Here is a 21,199-nt window from a genome sequence, read left to right as displayed (position 1 = left end):
GGTTGACATTTCATTTTCTGCTATTGCTCACTTTAAACTGTGTTTAGATGTGTGGTTATTTCTGTGTCATGATTAATAATAGTAGTAATTACATGTTTGTTTCTGCCTCAAGAGCTTTCCTAGACTGAAGGAGTATTGCATATCAAATGGCACGCTGAACATTAAAGTGCCTGTCTTCCAATCATCTTTCAATAAGTTATTCATTATGAGATATTTATATTAAATGGATTAAATAATTATAACCGTTTTATAAACCGTATGGATTCAAATCTAATTGTATTTGTCACGTACACAGTTTACAGCAGGTATAAACAGTGCAGCAAAATGCTTCCTTGAAAGCTCCCTCAAGAGTGCAGTACGATATCAATATCAGCACTGTTTGCTGCAGTATGCAAATTCTGACCTATCCACCTTATGCTATAAACCATCCAAAATCAGCATGGATTTCCTCAGCACCCTACTTCCTATACAGTATTTCTCAATTTCCCCTGTATGCTTTTCTTACAAGGATGATTCAAGTGTTTCCTAATCACATCATTAGTTCACAGTCACACCAAGTGGCTGCTGCACTTCATGTAGAACGGGGGAAACAACTGGCTAACCTGTCATTACTGATTTACTCAACTATGAGAGGCGGTTTAGCACTGACATTGCAACAAACAATTGACTTGTTATTGTGTCTGACAACATTGTATTTTGTTTTGTCAAAATGACAGCTAAGGACAGCTCCTTCAGGACTAATAGTTATGTATGATACTGTAAATCTTAATATTGTAGCTTACATCAGAATGGGAATCAGCTAGTGCCTTTAGAGAGTTATGTTAGAATCATAAACTGAATGCCTCGCCATTGGATTCAATATCCTCCCAATGGGCGTTGCTAGGAGACACAACGACAATACACTTCCATTTGGAAAGGAAACAAATAAATATTTGGTGGCAGTTGAACATAAAACTGACTATTTGATTTCAATTTAACTTCTGCAAACAATGACAATACATATTTATTTGAATGTTACAGTTTGACCCTTCTACTGGGCTGCATAGTGTCCAGTAGAATCATCCACAGCTGCAACCTGCTTTCTCCAGGAGTGGATCTGGCAGTACTGTGTTAGTTGGCAGGTGAGGAGAGAGCTGAGCTGGGCTTGTGTGTCATGTCACATTCGCCTCATCTGTCAGTGTAGTGGATTATTTCTTGGGAGACCAGAATTGGCTGCCCAGAATCTGGGAACAATCAATCTTCCCGGCGCGGGGGACATAGTGGAGGCCGCGAAGCAGGGGCTCATGGGAAGGCAACCGCGCCGCTTCCTGAGCAGGTGATGAAGCAGTCAGGCAACTCGCTACTCAATCCCAGCCTCAACTGTGACCAGCAGATTTCTCACTGAAATATTCTAATAAATAAAGAAATGGAGGTTGAAAACCCCTATCTCTCCTCGTATATTTTTGGTATGCATGTACTGTACAGTGGCATTCTGTCCGCTCGCTGTTGCAGGAGGGGATAAGCTGATTTTTTAAACATTGTTAGATGCTTGAACAGGCTTGAGGATTACATTTGTACCTTGCTCAACATGACCTTCACTTCCCCTGTGCAGTGATATATTCACACCCTCGTCTGAGCACTGAGAGCTGCTGCTGCTGCATCATTCACTCACTCAGCCAAGGAGCTCAGGTAGCCAGTCTGAAAACCAGGCTCCATATAGAGATCCACACCTACCTTTATTCAAGGCTTTTTTTTATGGTACAGAACACATGCCTGTCAATCAAGCAATAGTGTAATACCTTTGCGTAGGCAATATTTCAATAGTTGGAATATTTGGTAGACTCATGGGTATCATTCTGGTTTACAGAATAAGACATGTGTACCAAGGCATAAGTTGTGTAAACAGAGATACTGCATCGAAGGCAAGTTTGACTGTCTAGCCCATTAGGTTTGTGTTTGTTTTTCTGGCCTTGCCTTCAAGTTTGTTTTGTGTATTGACTGCCAATAGTTTTAGCCGTGGTAAAATGCTTTGAATTTGAACATATAAAGTTCCTTTTTATTAGTAATGTTAATAATGTTCTCAGCATCAACACCCTGTATGTTACCATACATCACAGATGAAGGCATCTTACAGAGTAACGCATTATGACAGGTAAACATAACGCATCATGAATGAATTCTGTTGAACGTTTCCCCTTTTTAATTATACCTATCCATTCAATTGTATTTGATTACAGAAAACAGCTAAGCATAAAACCAAAGCATTTATCAATCAGAGATCTCACTCTGGTCACCACGTGTTGCATATCTATTTATATAAAAGGGTCTGGTTGCTGTAACCAGAGAGCATCCTCAAATTATTAAATCAATTCTAATACAAATATTCATCATAGCATTTCAATTCCGAGAAAGCAGTTCTGGTTAGATCTGTTAACACCACTCTGCAGTTGAGTAAGATTGATGAGAACTTAAAAGGCCTTGACACTACAGTAAATTGTACAGTTGCAAAACAACTCTGAAAAAAAAGTGTCCTTCACACGGTCAACATAAAAGGAACATGAGTGTGGAGTGTTTTTTTTACTATGATAGTGAACGTCAACACATCCAATGGTGATTACACGTATATTAACATGTCCTCACCAATTATTGTTACACAACATCACTGTTAGTTGTAGATAGCCTGAGTTTAACTTAATCTTTCTATAATTCTAAAATTGGAAAATCAGACAGAATTTAATTGAGTAAATGCTGCTGATTGACCGTACCAATCTTCTCCCTTATAAAACAATTTTCTATTGTATAGCACACTGAACAGTAAATGCATCCTGTGCTCTTCTGTGCCACCACTCAGAGCTTCATCCATTTTCACAGTATAGTGTGTGTTTGTGCAAGCTGATTTCTCTGACAAGAACCCTTTCACAAAACTAGAACAGGAGGATATTTTTCTCACCCATAACCTAGCTGACTTCTCTATGTGCCATGGGCAGGGTTTTCTCTTTGTTTTCACTTGGACCTCTGCATAATTCAGAAGACACTTACTGTAGGACATGCACTTCCTTGTAAAAAAAAACATGGAAGCAAAGTTTTCCTAAATGTATTCTGTCGCTCATAATGAGCCCATAGCACTTTGGGTGAAGCCTCTGTCTCACACCCACACCCAAGTCCCACTATGTCAGCTGTTCCAACCCCAAAACAAGCCGCCTGCCCTGCACCACTGCTCTAGTTCACTGCTGCTTAAAAACCTAATTGGCTATCAACAATCTTGTCGACATCACAAGTCGGGGAAATCAATGTCTCTTTTTTATAGCTTTTGCTTCAGTCACTGTCTTTTTGAGACAAGCACAGATAGATGGAATCAATGTTTAACAGGCATTGGGATTTGGTTTCCTGGTGAAAGGGGTTTGGAATACTGTTGTCGTCAGAAGCTTCAGGGAGCGAGTCATTGTTAAAAGCTTAAAGGAGCCTGCTTCTGCTGCTTCCAAAGACACATGGCTGGGGAGTGAAAGAATGTGACTACTCTACTCCCACATAAATGAGGAGAATCAGACCCACCTCACTGACTCCCTCCCCTTTAGCCCCCACAGTGGAGAAGGAACTGGCTTTAATTGCCAAATGTTTCCGGAGAGTGAGAGAGAAACATAATTGTTATTTCCATCTAAGCCACAGTGATCAAAGCAGCCTGCACTCACAGCATACTGATGGGGAGTTTTGCCTAGAGCCTGTCCTACGTACCAATCAACCAGCTAGTCTGATAGATTCAGGATGCTGCAGTCACTCTTTCCCCCACACTGAGAATCCTCTCCCGTTAAAAAGTGCTCTTTGTCTGTCTGGGGCAGAGGGGGAGTTCCAACCTCAGATCAAAACAGCAGCTGCAGCTGAGCTTAAACATTACAATCATCTCCAAGCAAAAACAATTTACTGCAAAGAATGTAGGAGAATGTCAATAAAGCCTGCTTTGAAGATGGTGCAGTTTTATGTTCAGCTGGCAGAGGCATCACACACCCCAAAATCTCAGGAGGCACAAAATAAGTTTGGATTGCTTGGTGGGTGGGTGGGTGGCTGGTGGAGAATTGTTGGAGAATTTTGCTTTTTTCAAACACCTGAAACACCTTTTTTTAGAGCCATAATTATTATGCTTAATTCTATGTCATAAATATATTTATTTTCTGCATATCTAAGCATACCTCTTGAGCTGTCTGTATCCTGGTAATTTTTTTAGATAAACTAAATATGCTTCTCTACATCTCTGCTAAAATCTGGGTAAAAGATTGAAAAGAATGTGAGTCTTATTCAGTATATTTAGTTATTGCTTGCTTTTCTAATGTCTACCAACCTTGCCAGCAGGCATGCCAGCTAAGATACTTAGACAAGCTAGCTACTCTAACTTCCTTGATAGCCTGAAATGGCTTCTTGGTAGCTAGTTATGAGGTTTGGAGATTGGGAACCTATCTGGGCTAGCTAAAGCCAACAATTGCTAGGTGGCTAGTAGTATTACAGAGAAACAACAACAACAACAATTATAAAAAATAAAAACAGGACAAATCTGAGGGGGCACGTGCCCCTGTGCCCCCTATGGGCATGACACCTCTGACAGCTGGATACATGAATTAACCATCAGAAACATAAACAATCCATTATACAACGCCATAATCTATAGAAACAAACAAATATAAAAAGTTGTGAAACCACAGGGCACTATTCTTCTTCTCACAGTAGCTAACATATTGGTTGCAAACCAATCTATTACAAAAGACAGAAGACTGTTGCCTCACTGTTTCCACTGGGGATACAGTGATAAGATAGTATTATTTTACTCTGACATTTCTCAGAGAGCTCCCCTGAGAGAACTGGGTGAGTAGTGGGCACAACGGGATGTGGGCAGACAGAACAGAGAAAGGGACTCACCCAGGATCTGGATGGCGTTGCGTCCGGGCCGGGGCACGTGGTGCTGCTGGAGGGTCTCGTACAGCGTGGCCTGGCACAGCAGCAGGAAGCCCATGCTAATCCACAGGCCCAGGAACCAGGACATGTCAGGGCAGGGTGGCAGGGCGGCTACAGGAAGAGGGCAGAGAGAGAAAGGGTTAGAGCATAGAGATAGAGGACACAACATTGTATCTGTCCCATTATGGCGTCTGTGAGAGCATGGGCAGCACCATTGAGGCCATTTCCATTATGAAGTAGTCAATGTTCTTCTTCTACTACTTCTATGAGTTGATAAACACACTGATTGGCAATTTTCTGCCACATGCAGTTATGGAATGTTTCCTCACGATAATAATTCATTGGCTGATCCCTCCTGGTGACCTGGATGGAATTATGTGATCCTTATTTGACCCATAGGAAGTCCCACCCACTTGACTACTTCAAAATGGTGAAAGTCCTCAATGGTGCTGCCCATGCTAAAACAGGCTTTTGGGCGCTAGAGTCCTCTATCTATCTCTATGGGCTACAGGTTAGAGACACATGGCAGGGGATGTCTAAAGGAGGAGAGAGAAAACAGGAGCATTAAATCCACAGTGCATTTGTAGGATACAGTGGGGGAAAAAAGTATTTAGTCAGCCACCAATTGTGCAAGTTCTCCCACTTAAAAAGATGAGAGAGGCCTGTAATTTTCATCATAGGTACACGTCAACTATGACAGACAAAATGAGAAAAAATTATCCATAAAATCACATTGTAGGATTTTTAATGAATTAATTTGCAAATTATGGTGGAAAATAAGTATTTGGTCAATAACAAAAGTTTCTCAATACTTTGTTATATACCCTTTGTTGGCAATGACACAGGTCAAACGTTTTCTGTAAGTCTTCACAAGGTTTTCACACACTGTTGCTGGTATTTTGGCCCATTCCTCCATGCAGATCTCCTCTAGAGCAGTGATGTTTTGGGATTTTCAACTCCCTCCAAAAATGTTCTATGGGGTTGAGATCTGGAGACTGGCTAGGCCACTCCAGGACCTTGAAATGATTCTTACGAAGCCACTCCTTCGTTGCCCGGGCGGTGTGTTTGGGATCATTGTCATGCTGAAAGACCCAGCCACATTTCATCTTCAATGCCCTTGCTGATGGAAGGAGGTTTTCACTCAAAATCTCACGATACATGGCCCCATTCATTCTTTCCTTTACACGGATCAGTCGTCCTGGTCCCTTTGCAGAAAAACAGCCCCAAAGCATGATGTTTCCACCCCCATGCTTCACAGTAGGTATGGTGTTCTTTGGATGCAACTCAGCATTCTTTGTCCTCCAAACACGACGAGTTGAGTTTTTACCAAAAAGTTCTATTTTGGTTTCATCTGACCATATGACATTCTCCCAATCCTCTAGCAAACTTCAGACGGGCCTGGACATGTACTGGCTTAAGCAGGGGGACACGTCTGGTACTGCAGGATTTGAGTCCCTGGCGGCGTAGTGTGTTACTGATGGTAGGCTTTGTTACTTTGGTCCCAGCTCTCTGCAGGTCATTCACTAGGTCCCCCCGTGTGGTTCTGGGATTTTTGCTCACCGTTCTTGTGATCATTTTGACCCCACGGGGTGAGATCTTGCGTGGAGCCCCAGATCGAGGGAGACTATCAGTGGTCTTGTATGTCTTCCATTTCCTAATAATTGCTCCCACAGTTGATTTCTTCAAACCAAGCTGCTTACCTATTGCAGATTCAGTCTTCCCAGCCTGGTGCAGGTCTACAATTTTGTTTCTGGTGTCCTTTGACAGCTCTTTGGTCTTGGCCATAGTGGAGTTTGGAGTGTGACTGTTTGAGGTTGTGGACAGGTGTCTTTTATACTGATAACAAGTTCAAACAGGTGCCATTAATACAGGTAACGAGTGGAGGACAGAGGAGCCTCTTAAAGAAGAAGTTACAGGTCTGTGAGAGCCAGAAATCTTGCTTGTTTGTAGGTGACCAAATACTTATTTTCCACCATGATTTGCAAATAAATTCATAAAAAATCCTACAATGTGATTTTCTGAATTTTCTTTCCTCAATTTGTCTGTCATAGTTGACGTGTACCTATGATGAAAATTACAGGCCTCTCTCATCTTTTTAAGTGGGAGAACTTGCACAATTGGTGGCTGACTAAATACTTTTTCCCCCACTGTATTACTGCAATACAGTCACCTCTCCTACGATGGGCATTTTTGATGAGTTCCCCCCCAAAAAACGGTGCAATCAAAAAATAGACACTAACTCAACCAAGCATCACAAATCAACCAAGCTTGTGTCCAAGCTTGTGCATATGCTCCTGTTTAGCTGTAAACAGGTGGGTGACAACCCCAAAGTGCTGCACGTCATATGCACAACTCAGAAATCAAGTGTCGCTTGACACTTACCTGTCTTGATCAATGAGAGAAGACAAAGATACTCTAAGATGGCAGTGTATACATTATTGGATTACTTCATAGAGCAAAAATTGATTTAATTTAATATTTAAGAATTTTCTCAATTCCAACGTTCCACCTGCAACTAGCCATGGCGGTTTAGAAGACACTGGTGTTTGCCGAATCGAGAACTAAGAGAGTATCGGCAAGTAAAGGATTGTAGAACATTTTCTGATTACAGCTAATAAGGAGCATCGTATCAACAGCAATAACTAGCTTATTAAATTAGTTAGCTAATTATGATAGTCGTTTGATTTGATATTGGCTACTTCACACCATGTACACACTGTAGCCTAACAGCTCAAAATATAAAGGCCAAAGATATACACTTCCGGTCAAAAGTTACAGAACACCTACTCATTCAAGGGGTTTTCTTCAAGTGCAGTCGCAAAAACCATCAAGCGCTATTATGAAACTGGCTCTCATGAAGACCGCCACAGGAATGGGCGCCGAGTGGCGCAGTGGTCTAAGGCACTGCATCGCAGTGCTAGCTGTGCCACTAGAGATCCTGGTACGAATCCAGGCTCTGTCGTAGCCGGCCGCGACCGGGAGACCCATGGGGCGGCGCACAATTGGCCCAGCGTCGTCCAGGGTAGGGGAGGGAATGGCCGGCAGGGATGTAGCTCAGTTGGTAGAGCATGGCGTTTGCAACGCCAGGGTTGTGGGTTCGATTCCCACGGGGAGCCAGTATGAAAAATAATAATAATAATAATGTATGCACTCACTAACTGTAAGTCGCTCTGGATAAGAGCGTCTGCTAAATGACTAAAATGTAAATGTAAATAAATGGAAGACGCAGAGTTATCTCTGCTGCAGAGGATAAGTTCATTAGAGTTACCAGCCTCAGAAATTGCAGCCCAAATAAATGCTTCACAGAGTTCAAGTAACAGACACATCTCACATCAACTGTTCAGAGGAGACTGTGTGAATCAGGTCTTCATGGTCGAATTGCTGTAAGGAAACCACTACTAAAGGACACCAATAAGAAGAAGAGACTTGCTTGGGCCAAGAAACAAGAGCAATGGACATTAGACCGGTGGAAATTTGTCCAAATTGGAGATTTTTTGGTTCCAACTGTCGTGTCTTTGTGAGATGCGGTGTTGTTGAATGGATGATCTCCTCGTGTGTATTTCCCACTGTAAAGCATGGAGGAGGAGGTGTTATGGTGTGGGGGTGCTTTGCTGGTGACACTGTCTGTGATTTATTTAGAATTCAAGGCACACTTAACCAGTATGGCTACCAGAGCATTCTGCAGCGATACGCCATCCCATCTGGTTTGGGCTTAGTGGGACTATCATTTGTTTTTCAACAGGACAATGACCCAATACACCTCCAGGCTGTGTAAGGGCTATTTTACCAAGAAGGAGAGTGATGGAGTGCTGCATCAGATGACCTGGCCTCCACAATCCCCCAACCTCAACCCATTTGAGATGGTTTGGGATGAGTCGGACCGCAGAGTGAAGGAAAAGCAGCCAACAGGTGCTCAGCATATGTGGGAACTCCTTCAAGACTGTTGGAAAAGCATTCCAGGTGAAGCTGGTTGAGAGAATGCCAAGAGTGTGCAAAGCTGTCATCAAGGCAAAGGGTGGCTATTTTTGATTTGTTTAACACTTTTTTGGTTACTACATGATTCCATAAGTGTTATTTCATAGTTTTGATGTCTTCACTATTATTCTACAATGTATAAAATAGTAAAAATTAAGAAAAACCCTTGAATGAGTAGGTGTTCTAAAACTTTTGACCGGTAGTGTATGTTTCAATTTTAGGATGTGCTCTGAGTCATTTTCATCTCTGATGCTGGAACAGTGTAGTGTTAGAACAGTTCAATGTGAAATGAAAACAGTACACATAAAGGTATAATGACACACCTTGGCCATTCATTTAACGATCGTCTAATGGCTGCTGAAGGCCGACATATGGACCCACACCTCTCCCTCCCTCACTGTGAATAATAACTCCTCCTCTCCAGGTGTTACTACCTCCTCTCCTCTCAGCTCCATTCTGAATCACATGGGGAGATTCTCAATTGGCCAATGGTCTGTACTCTCATCCATCCTCCTCTCCTCTGTGACCCGGAAACCGATAAGCGGTTGAGTGGTCGAGGAGAGTGTCAATTCATTAGTAGGCAAACAGAGAAGTGTAGTGCACTCCTCAATAGCCTTGTCTCTCCAAGGATACTCATGAGTATCCTTTCAGCGGCTAGTGCGGAAGTTTTAAAAAATCCGCCACACATATTTATCAGATGTTATTGCGGGTGAAGCGATATGCTTGAATCATCGTCGAGCAAAACCATTTGAGATTCTCCCATGCTCATGGTCCTGCATTCACTAAAGCAAACCCTTCCTATCCAGCCAAAACTGCAGTGGTCATTATCTCTCCCAGTCATTCAGTAGAATTTTCAGGTCCCCATTTGTAAAAGTGACCTGGGATAAACCATCTCAGAGTAGGAGTGCTGATCTAGGATCAGGTCCTCCCTGTCCATATAATCTTATACATTATGATTTGCAAGGCATTCCTACTCTGAGAGACTATGAATACAGGTCCTGCACCCAAGTTGTGTACCAGTGTGTCTCCATTCTCTATATAGAGGGACTATAGTACAATGCTTATTTTTTGTTTTACCAGTTGAATTATAACATTATTATCACAGTAATTTTGTAACTACAAGTCACCATTAAAACATGATGTTTAGAGATATGTGCAGCTTCATTCACTTGCTTCTGTTTGGTTGGTTATCTTCATGTCAATAATTAGTACTAGCCTATGTCAAACATTTTGGTTTTTGAAACTTTTAGCACTTAGTTTATTTACATGGTACACTTAAAGGTAGACTCAGCTAAATGATGTTGCCACGAGCAGCACTGCAGATATTGAGATGAACGAGACACAAGACTTCGCTCTCACACAGTCACACACAGTATCTGCGAATGTGCACGGGTTCCCTTCACGTTGTTAGAAGGTAGTAGCCAATGGGACCAAAAAGCAGAGAAGTTGAGGGACGTTTTACCCCAAAACACCCTACAATATTTCCCACCATCTGACATGCACTTCCTGTTCCTAGGGGGCTGGGGTGCCAGATTTGGTGCCCATTCATGCCTAGTTTGGAGGTGCCAATTTGGAACAGTTAACATTCTCCCTGTTTGTTATTTTGAGAATATAAAACATATGAGCTCCATACCATTTGGAGTTGATGAATGGTACGGACGTTTTACCTAACTATGTACTCATACCATTTATTATGAGTGTAACAATGAGATGTATTTTAGATTGATAAATACTCTTGAGAAGTGAGTTGGTGTCACCCAATCCAGGTGGGTGGGTTACCAACCGCTATTCCAGTCTGTTTCAGACCTTCAGCCTGCAGTAGCATACACTGTGAATGAGAGTTTGATCATTTATCCTAGCTTTTTAAAATGTTCTGAATTCATTTGTAGCCTATTCAAGTCGAAAGCTGAACACTGATCACCTTGCTGTAAAATAAAACATCTGACTTCACCTGAAAGAGTTGTCCAGTGCCTTCACGCCATCTCCCGTGAAACACATTAGGCTTATACTTTGCCACAGATTGCCAGCAGGGAGTTGTCCTCTTGGTTTAAGTTTTTTGTTATAGTATTAATTTGATAATGGCAAAATACCTAAACTGAGGCCACCTGTAATACCGGTTGGCAAATTCCCCCTTTTTTTTTCATGCATGCCAGCAAACCACTACACAACACAACAGTAAACAATACAATTGCACTATAACGCTGGCAAACGGTGCCCACAAACTGTTAGGGCCTACATAAACAGCTCTAGAAAGAGGCCCCAGTTCCCAACTTGGAATTCCGAATTGGATGACCGTTCAAAATGTATTTTCCCAGTTGTATTGAACTCACTGAAGTCTGAGACTTCCCAGTTCCGAGTTTCCAGTCGTTTTGAACGCTGCAGAAGTCATGCTGGATTGACAGCATGGCCAATGTTGAATGTTTATCCTTTTAAGCTTGGAAAAGAGACCCTTAAACCCAGACTTGGACCACACACCCACTGATTGCTTTGCAACGCTTGCAGTTAGCCACTGATTCCTTCCAAACCACTCATTGTCGAATTTGCAATTTCCAACTTGTTGTGTAATGTTTATGTCCAATGGCCGATGAGCACCGATATGTTTTATTTATATTTTCTCTTCATGATTTATCTTAATATGACAAGGATTGAAAAGGATTTGCCAGTAGATTGTCAGCTTGATTCATGATGATGGCTGCTAGCTTGCTAGCTAAGATTTTGAAGGTATGATGTTGACATGATCAGTCTAATCAAAGCTACGGTAGATAAAACGTGATTTGACGTCATTTTATCTGTGGCCAATGACCTTGAGCCTTCTTGGATGGGCACTTCTAATGTAAATCTATGCCAGCACCCAAGGGGCTTGAATTTTCGAGCTCTCCCCATAGTTTTTGCGGTGACTTCGTGTATCCATGAGTGACAGAACACTGAGCCAATCACGGCGCAACTAGAGAGTATTACCAACCCCTACGCTCTGTATTTTCCGCCTGCTGCCCCATCACCACAGAAAGCACTGAGCTAGGCTGAAACACCTGTATTTTGGAGCTGACTTACTCAAGAAAGCAAAAAAAGGAGACCATGTTTGTATGGAGCTTACTTAACTCAATTATTATCGTTTTTTTTATACATTGTTTGCAAACTGATATGTGACACATATTAATGCCAAAGTAACATGCAAAACAGGCAACAATTGTATTGATTTAATTTTATTTACTCTGCCCCTCCTGCCCTGAATGACGGGTCGCCACTGCTACACATGTACAGTATTTAGGCTATTAATTTGCCTTCAGACGCGCTGACAGTAGCTGCCTATCTGGATTTTTTTCTCTCAGAATGATAGGCTACTAGCCTATATCAACTTTGTGTGTGCATGTCGGTTCGAGAAAAAGTTGACATTCTTCCCTCTACCCTGAAATGACATTGAGACTAGCCTACTGAATATTCGATGCAATGGCAGTAGCTGCCTATCTGGATGTATTTCTCTCCAAATGATAGGCTACTAGCCTATAGCAACTTCGTGTGTGCATGTCGGTTCGAGAAAAAGTTGACATTCTTCCCACTACCCTGAAATGACATTGAGAGTAGCCTACTGAATATTCAACACGCAGAAATTAAGCATAGCCTATAATTAGGCCTATTAATGGCGCATTGTAATCCCATCTCATGCAATAAATCCGCTATAATCCTACATTTTGTGGAAATGTGAACTGTTCCCTGGGGAATGCTTTTTAACGCACTGTGTTTCTCTCTAGCAAGTTCCTGAAAAAAATTTAATCTTTAGCCTGAACAACAGCATGGAGAGAAACTGCTCTTTTGTCCTCCCCGCCTTTCCGTTCAGCTCTAAGCAACTCTCCGACTGTCAGCACTCATTCATGTCAAATAAGAAATGTGGTCCTGATCGACAGCGCGAGAGAATAGGGATGGAGAGGGGACCGAGAAAGATATTCAGACCGCACCACACAGGCATGCTTATGCATTTTAATGTAAACGGCAACTTTCACGAGTAAATGGCAGACACATGAAAAATAAATCACCTTATCAGGGCTAGTTGGCTATTTGTGTACAAATGACTTTCAGTTAGAATTCTTACCTCCGTGTTTTTTTCAATGAATAAACAAGGAATGTGCACTTCATGCAGGATTGACCATTTGCGCATCTGTTTAATGAGCCGTTTGGTCTCCGCTTTGCAGCCTAATTAGACCATTGATTTAAATCTTCTTGGTGGTCGTGGAATTCGTAATTGGTAATGACGGCTGTTACATTGTCTTTTTTATAAGCATCCCATGTCCCGCCAATTTAGACTAAACAAGAGCTCATGCCCCCTGCCCGGACACACCTGCGCACCGTCTCGGCACGAGATAGATGTTTACCCTTCCCTACGACATAGGTATAATGGGGCAATTTTATATGGTAAGTAAATGCCTTCTTTTGACACGGTTAGATTAGGTTAGCCTGTATAAACATAACATATTTACATGGAATAGACTTGAGCTCGATTTCATGTAACAATTTTACATCTCAATATAGGCTAATAACTGTGTTTGTAATATAGCATAACATGAAAATGAATTAATAATATTGACTCTGAAAAGTAACTTGGTCTGGGCTAGAACATTTTGATTTTGCAGCCTTGGCTTTTTTTCCATAAAGAACGAGACTGACATCTCTGCCCTACTTAGAACTGACTGCCTGTAACTTTAAAAATATCAGTCAACACGAAATACCTGGGATGTCCTAAAACATACATATATCTGGAATGTCCATAGCCTACTCTCCTTCACTAAACCATACAGTTGTTCAATCCAACAGAGGTATTCAGGTCGTGTCACATGCTCTGCCTGTCTGTCGCTCACAGCTCATACCTGTCATCATTATTCAGTGACTCCTGGAGCCCTTCCACTTCTTACAAACATGAAAGCTAGCCTTATTTTATAACAGTTCCATAATCAGATTTTTTAAATAATAGTATATTTAGCAGAAGGAACAGAATATGATCACAAAGCACCAACAGTCCCAGAGAATAACCCCACAGCCTTACCTGAGTGGTCTGTCTGGTCAAAAGAAAGGGTGCCCTGCTGTCAGTATTACTGTCTGTCCAACAGACTCACAACATTGTCTTAAATCCATCCATAGTCTGAGGCCAGGGATTCCCAACAAAGTTCCAGGTGTAAAGAAGAACAACGCTGCAGGATAAGAGGGGGAGAAGCTCTGTTGTTTCTGCCTCGTCCGCTTGCCCCCCTCGACTCTCTCTGTCCGTCTGAAATCCTGGGAGTGCGGTCACCAGAAACCACCTCAGCTCACAGCCACAACACGCTGTTACAAACTAGTCAGGGTTTACAGGATGGAAGGCGGCTCATATCACCTTTATATCACCACAGACCTCCTTTTCTCTCTCTTCTTACTCCTGTGAATGTAAAAGCCCTCTCGTGACAACAGAGTGTTAATTTGACTCCTCACTTTTCACACACGGACGGAGATCGGCTCCAGCGGAACGACAGTTCTGTCTCCTCTTGACTCCGTCCCCCCATTGAGAAACTGCGCTGTTTGTGTGTGTGAGGCTCAGCCCTCTTTCAAAAGCACTAAGTCGTGTGTGTCTATTACAATACAGCCCAGCCAGAGAGAGAGAGAGAGAGAGAGAGAGAGCTGGATCACATCACGTCTTAAAGCAAGACTGCCCACTTCTGCATCGAGACTCTATCATCTAATGAAGCATGTCTATTAAGCCCCTCAACTTCACCGTACCATGAGACATGACACTCTGTGGTTTCTTCTCATGAAAATATCTCACAGTTTACCACAATAATGTGCTGTTACGTTTTCTCAAAATCATCACTCAATCAGAACTCTGACCTTACTGAGGTGATACCGGACTTTGGCCATTCACCCCACTTTCTGTGTGTGTTTATGAATGTGTTTATGTCTGTTTGTGTGTTTGTGTGTGTTTTGGTGTGTGTGTGTGTTTTGGTGTGTGTGTGTGTGTGTTTTGGTGTGTGTGTGTGTGTGTGTGTTGAGATGGATTGAGAAGGTGTGGAGTAGGAGTGAATGTGCCTCTTTTACTCATTGCCTTCCAGCATTTGAAAAGAGATTGAAATATGCTCAGAGCATGATACTTTTAGTCTGCCTCATCCAAAATCTGTAATCACCACATTATCCAGCGTTGGCAGCTTTGCTGGCTTGATTTTTGTGGTGGCATTGAGGCTTTGTTTAGCACCCAGCTCCTCTGGTCATCTCACACCTCCCAAACAAAGTTGCATCTGCCACAGCTGGCATGGTGAGCGAGCATTCCCCCGGTGTTCAATGACAAACTGAATCTGCTGGCTCAGTAGGATAGATGTCCTTTGCTTTTCACTTTATTGTTGTTGCTAGTGTTCATAGGGGGGCCTGGAGTGTGTAAAATAGGGGGTAGACCACCTAACTCCCTCCATATGTAGGAGTTCACCTTTAGCCAGACCTAGTGTGAACCGGCTATGTTTATGCCAATCCCCCACACCTGCCAGAGCTGTCTCTCCCAGCCTGACATTTCACAGAAAATGAAACCAACTCATGCAGCTCACACAGCACAGCTGAAGCATCAAGCTGGCAAGCTGTGTGTGCGTGGGTGTGTGTTTGTCTATGTTTGATTGTGGATATTTATTTCTGTACATTCATTTCTATGTGTGTGCATTTAATGAAACATGCATGTGCGTTAATAAGAGAGCTGCGAAACTGTGAAGCTGTGAACACATGTAGTAGCAAGTTTACATTCTCAGCTCCCTGACAACTGGTCCTTGGTGTGTTTGAGATGGTAACTCTCTGTTCACTTGAGCAGTGGTCATATAAGCCAGAGGGCATAGCAGACCCTCTGTGTGCTCCTTTCCTCTGTTTGTTCTTGCCACTGCTTGAGCGTGCCAGGCAGATGCACGCAGGCAGCCCAGAGTTACGAGTAGTAGGGGAGGTGCGGCCGGGGGGCAGAACGGGGAAAATAAAGTGCAACAAAATGGAAGGAGAGAGAGAATGATATGTATTTTTCTCTCTGTTGGGTTACACAAAGTGAAGGTGCCTTGAGTACCTGCGGTGGAAAATTGGCACGGTAAAATACTGGTTGTTAACAAGGCCTTTATATAAATCAGAATTAAACAACAGTTGGACAGATCCTATAGCCCTCTCAGACTTAACAACCATGAAGCAATTATCAGCAGACAATAAATAATTATTAATAACAGAGATCACCCAAAAATAAATATTAGATACTGTTAAAACATTCACTTAGAGAAAAGCACCAGGAATGGATGGCTTTCCCATAGAATTCTATTCAACATTATGGGATAAAGTAGTGCCCCTATTTACACAAATGACAACACACGTCACTCAATTCAGTATTTCCTAGTTCCATGTATCAAACAGTGATTTCAGTTATATTATAACCAGGGAAATCTGGAGAGTCCCCTGCTGATTCCAGACCCATAAGTTTAAAAACGTATGTGACAATAAAATAATAACCAAGCTTATAAGCAATAGAATGGCAAAAGCATTACCAGACTTGATACATATCAATCAAACAGGGTTTATACAAATAGGCACTTACAAACAAATACAAGAGGATGTTTCAGTTTAATACAATACACAAAAAAACAAGATATTGTTTTAGCAGTAATGGTGGTTAATGCGGAACAGGCTTTTGACCGCCTTAAAGGGCCTTTTCTTTTGGGAACTTTCAATGTTCCAGCTGAAATAATACATTTAATAAAAAATATTCTATAAATGTCCTAAATCAAAAATATATACAAATAATACATTATCTGATGAAATTGCTTTCGAAAGGGGCACAAGACAAGGATGTCTCCTCTCCCCCCTCCTGTTTGCACTGGCAATTGAACCACTAGCAAAAAAAAACGAGACAGGACCCAAACGTAACAGGTATCAGTATTGGTGAACATTAATATAAACAAACCTTATTTGCAGATGATCTCCTGATATACCTGACCAATATTGAAAACTCAATGCCCCCTTGGTAAAAAATATTTTCAGAATACTCTAAAATCTCAGGATCTAATATTAACATGGAAAAAACTCAAATAATGGCAATAGGAAAAAGAAAAAGAATAACTCACAATCTACAGCAATCTTTCAAGTGGACCACAAAAAATATTAAATACTGTACTTAGGATGCTTAATAAGTGAAAACAAACAACAAATATATAAAGATAACTTTATTCCATTATTTAATAATATAAAAGCAGATTTAATTAAATGGAATAATCTTCCCATAAATCATACAGGTAGAATAAACCTCTTCAGAATGGCATGGCTATCAAATACTGAAGACATTCTTTATAAAAGTATACTCGGTCATAACAGACTTCATATGGGCAAATAAAATTAATATTATAAAAAGGAAAGTTTGACATCTTCCTAAGTCGCTACTCAGGGCATTTACTTGCAACATATAGTTAAATGCACTAAAGGAGAACAATTGAAGATGCGCATGCTCATCCCCAGAATATTTTTACGTGTTTATTTTCAAAAGATAAAGCTAAGAACATTAATAACTTCCTAGTTAAGAACACTGTAACAATATGGAAGAAAATGAAACATATTCTACAAGAACCAATATCACTCCCTAGAAACACAACCATATGGAACAATCCTTGGATAGCTTTTCAGAATTCATCGATAAATTGGTCCGCATGGAAAACTAAAGACATAGAAACCGTAAATGACTTGGTAATAGGAAATACATTTATTTCCATGACAGCTTTAAAAAGCAATTTTGGATTGACCAATGTAGATATTTTCAAATACATCCAATTTAAACATTTTATATCACAGAATTTCGATTTGAAGATCTGAGCAATCTTGAGGTAGTCCTGTTTGAGTTAGGAAAGGGTATTCATATGATAGGTTAGCTATTCAAAACCTTACAGAGAGCCTATCCATCTGACAATCTCTTAAAAATATTGAAACCAAGATTTAAAAATAACTGATATTGGCACAAGATGGAGGGATGTTGGAACATAACTAACAAGATTACAGTTAATGAAAATGGATGCTTAATCCAGTATAAATTAATGTATAGAATGTATTATACAAGAGACAACATTCACAAATTCTACAGCACAACGGCAGAGTCATGTCTGAAGTGTAAAACTACTAATGACTCAATAATTCATGCCTTCTGGGAATGTTATAAAGTCCAAAAGTTATGGGAGGAGTTGGAAAGATGGCTGTCAGAAGTATAAAAAGGTAAATGTACTTTTAATTTGTCTGTCTGCATATTTCAAGCCATGGCATATGAGGGTGCAGTGAGATACCTGATGGGTTGGTAAATACTTTTCTCATCCAATCATCTAAAAAAACGTATGTTTAAAAACTAGAAATCAACCAGTCCTCCATTGTTCACGCAATGGAAAGCTGAAATGTTTTACTATCTAAACAATTTAAGTGCGTGGGTGATGGAGAGAAACAAAATCGTGCGGTTTGAGGCCATGTGGCGGAAACTGATACGGGCACTGGAGATGGGGGTGAGGGCTAGTGGGGCAGGTGTGATGTTGTTGATGTTTGTATGATGTCGTCGTTTGTATGTGTATGTTTTGTATTGTTGACAAAACATGAAATAAAATCGTACAAAAAATTAAATAACATAAAAAACAAGGCCTTTCCCTTTATGGAAAAAAAATCACTATGATTCATCATCCGGTTGGAAAAAAATTAAACAACTCCTGAAATGTCTCAAAGGAAGACTTAAGATAGAAGGCATCCAATTACAACCTGTTCCTTACAGTGATTATGTATTTAGAAAAAGTATTCTCCCCATACTACCTATTTTTCTTGGTTGATTTGGCTGAGCCGCCTATTTCTTACTCTGTATGTGTTGGAAACTATATAGGGAGAACGGGGAAACATCATTTCACAGTATGAGTTTGGTCCTACTCTTCCCCGTCTCACATCTCAGGGGCTCCCACCATTTTCAGACAGCTGTCACAGCAGCCCATGCCAAGACGGATCCAAACCCACCAATCCTAGCAGGCGAGCCAGCACAGCGCTGTGCTGTGTTTGTGCCTGAGCAGCCCGGTTCAACAGCAGTATGAGCCAACTCTGTCTCCTGCCTGGCTGGGGAACAGCCCCCCACTGTCTTTAATGTGCCCCCAAACCTCTGACAGACGTATCAGTTTAACATCCCCCCAGCAGTCCTCTCTCCCTTTCTCAAAACGGACCCCCCCCCTTCTTCAAACGGAACCCCCCCTTTCAGCATCCTCCCTCCCTTCTTCCTTCCCTCTGTCCCTGGCTCAGGGCTAAGCCACCATGGCTGATGAGTGGAGTTATCGCAGCAGTAAACCACTCGCTGCATCAGCAATGGACACCCACTTTATAAGACATCATATTGGAGAGAGAGCGAGAGAGAGCGAGAGAGAGAGAGAGAAAGAGAGAGAGAGAGAGAGAGAAAGAGAGAAGAGAGAGAGAGAGAGAGAGAGAGAGAGAGAGAGAGAGAGAGGAGGGGGAGTGGCAGGATTGTTTGTGTGATGGTGGGTTGAGGGTGGCCATCTTGTGATGCACTCTCAATATAAACTGGAAGATTAGTGTGCGAGGAACTAGAGCAGTGTGTTATTGATGTTTATTGGGGTATACAGGCCTCTGGAAACATTAGCTTTCATGCCAAATACTAGTTTAGCTCACAGGTTTCCAAGATGGAAATGCTCTGAATGATTTCACAGTGGAATGTGTGGAGGTTTAAACACACTATCATATATTTTGGTAAACATGCATGTAGTAAATGCTTTTCCCAAAAACTATATATACATTTGTAACCTCTTAGCCAACTCCTTAACTTCTAATTCACATCTAACCCTGCCCTGGCCTCGTCTCTCATCTCTCCCACTAGCACATTAGACTAGACAGTTTGTATCCTGCCATGCCTTGTCTACAAACAACGTTATGTCTCTCAGTCGCCACACCTCTGATGTTTTAGCTAATGAGGCTGCAATCGCCTATTCATGTTGAGTTGGAGGAAATAGTTGTATAAAGTCTAATACAGTACCCTGCTCTGTGTGTGTAATTCCTCTATTAAAAATAAATATTTAGGCTACCTTCAGGTGCTTGCTAATTGGAGGATATGACTGGGAGTGATGTGAAACATCATTTATTGAGGGGTAGGATGTGATGATGGCTCCTGCTAATTATGTGCTCATGGCTGAGAGGGCCTTGTTCATGCTTCTCTGCTTTAATTGACAAACTGTGGAACAGTCCCCGGTGTATTCAGCCAGGCGACAATAATACTATATGGGTGAAGGAGTGAGTGTGCATAGTGTGTGTAATTAGGGAATAGTATGTGGAGGGGTAGACTGTGCAGTATGTACAGAAGAGCCATATATTTGTATTTTGTCTCTATACGAGGAGGGGCTCTGTGCTGCTCAGACTCCCAGGAATAAACTTGCCACACATTCAGTCACGGCAGAGAGGTAGCTGAGGTATGCTGTGCTGGTAATGCGTTGGGACTCGACAGGTCTCGATTGGAGCCCCTGCTATTCTGCCTGGGAAAGTAATTTAGCAGTAGAGGCATCTACTGGTGGAGACGAGAAGGCAGCCCATGGAAATGTGATGTCCCAAAGTAGACCAATAAAATGGTCATATCCTGAGTGAGATAATTGGACTGGGGACAAAGAGGAGGGTCCTGGCCCGGGGAAGCCACCTGTGGATGCTCCATGCTTAATACGCCACTAATAACATTGTGATGAGGCAGGGGAGGGCCCTGGCGACTGGCAGCCACAGAACTGAGCAACAGTGTTTACAGATGTACAATAGGATCTGAATTTGATCACCCTGTTGCAGGAGAACTTTCCTGCAATGGTGGACATTTCAAACGTGTAGTGTATTTGAGGTCTAAAAAGTTTGTCATTTCCACTTTGAAATTTCAGACTTGATTTTTCCTTACGAAAAATGTATCAACCCCTACAAAAATGTCCATTAATTATAATCCACATAATAACTCACATTCCCTGCTCTAGCAAACTGTCTCACATTAAGATCCTTCATGTGTATCAGCACCATTGCTGTGCTTTTCCAGCGGTGCTCGGACCAGGCTTCACACCGCACTGAGACTAACATGGAGTGAGAGGTGTTGAAGTTTGCTGTGATAAACAAGCACACCCCTATTAGAGTCCATATTGCACCAAAAGTCCCCATTTTACCCGACAATGTTCCCTGCATCCCTACTCAGTTATACTCAGTGTAACGAGAAATATAACGGAGTACTGTTCCAATTTCAGCAATACTATCACAGTTACTGATCAAAGATAGGTCATCATTACTTTGTTACTTTTGTTATCATTCC

At 41.7% G+C, this 21,199-nt stretch overlaps 1 protein-coding gene across 2 annotated transcripts in view; it reads right to left on the bottom strand.

Annotated features, from left to right (window-relative positions):
* LOC121574959 (chemokine-like protein TAFA-1) overlaps window positions 1-14,499 on the bottom strand; it is a 259,847-nt gene extending 245,348 nt beyond the window's left edge. For both annotated transcript variants that reach the window (XR_006002268.2, XM_041887665.2), the window contains exons 1-2: window positions 13,931-14,499; window positions 4,885-5,031 (exon numbers count right to left, since the gene is read on the bottom strand). Coding sequence is in view for 1 of the 2 variants with exons in the window: in XM_041887665.2 (XP_041743599.1) it covers window positions 4,885-5,008 (124 nt within the window). In the remaining variant the exon portion in view is untranslated. The remainder of the gene's footprint in view (window positions 1-4,884; window positions 5,032-13,930) is intronic.
* Window positions 14,500-21,199: the final 6,700 nt, after the last annotated feature.

The sequence above is a fragment of the Coregonus clupeaformis genome, chromosome 10 (genome assembly GCF_020615455.1).
Source record: "Coregonus clupeaformis isolate EN_2021a chromosome 10, ASM2061545v1, whole genome shotgun sequence".
Classification (NCBI taxonomy): Eukaryota; Metazoa; Chordata; class Actinopteri; order Salmoniformes; family Salmonidae; genus Coregonus; species Coregonus clupeaformis.
The sequence above is the reverse complement of the archived record's forward strand: the minus strand, read 5'-3'. Positions and strand labels throughout refer to the sequence as shown.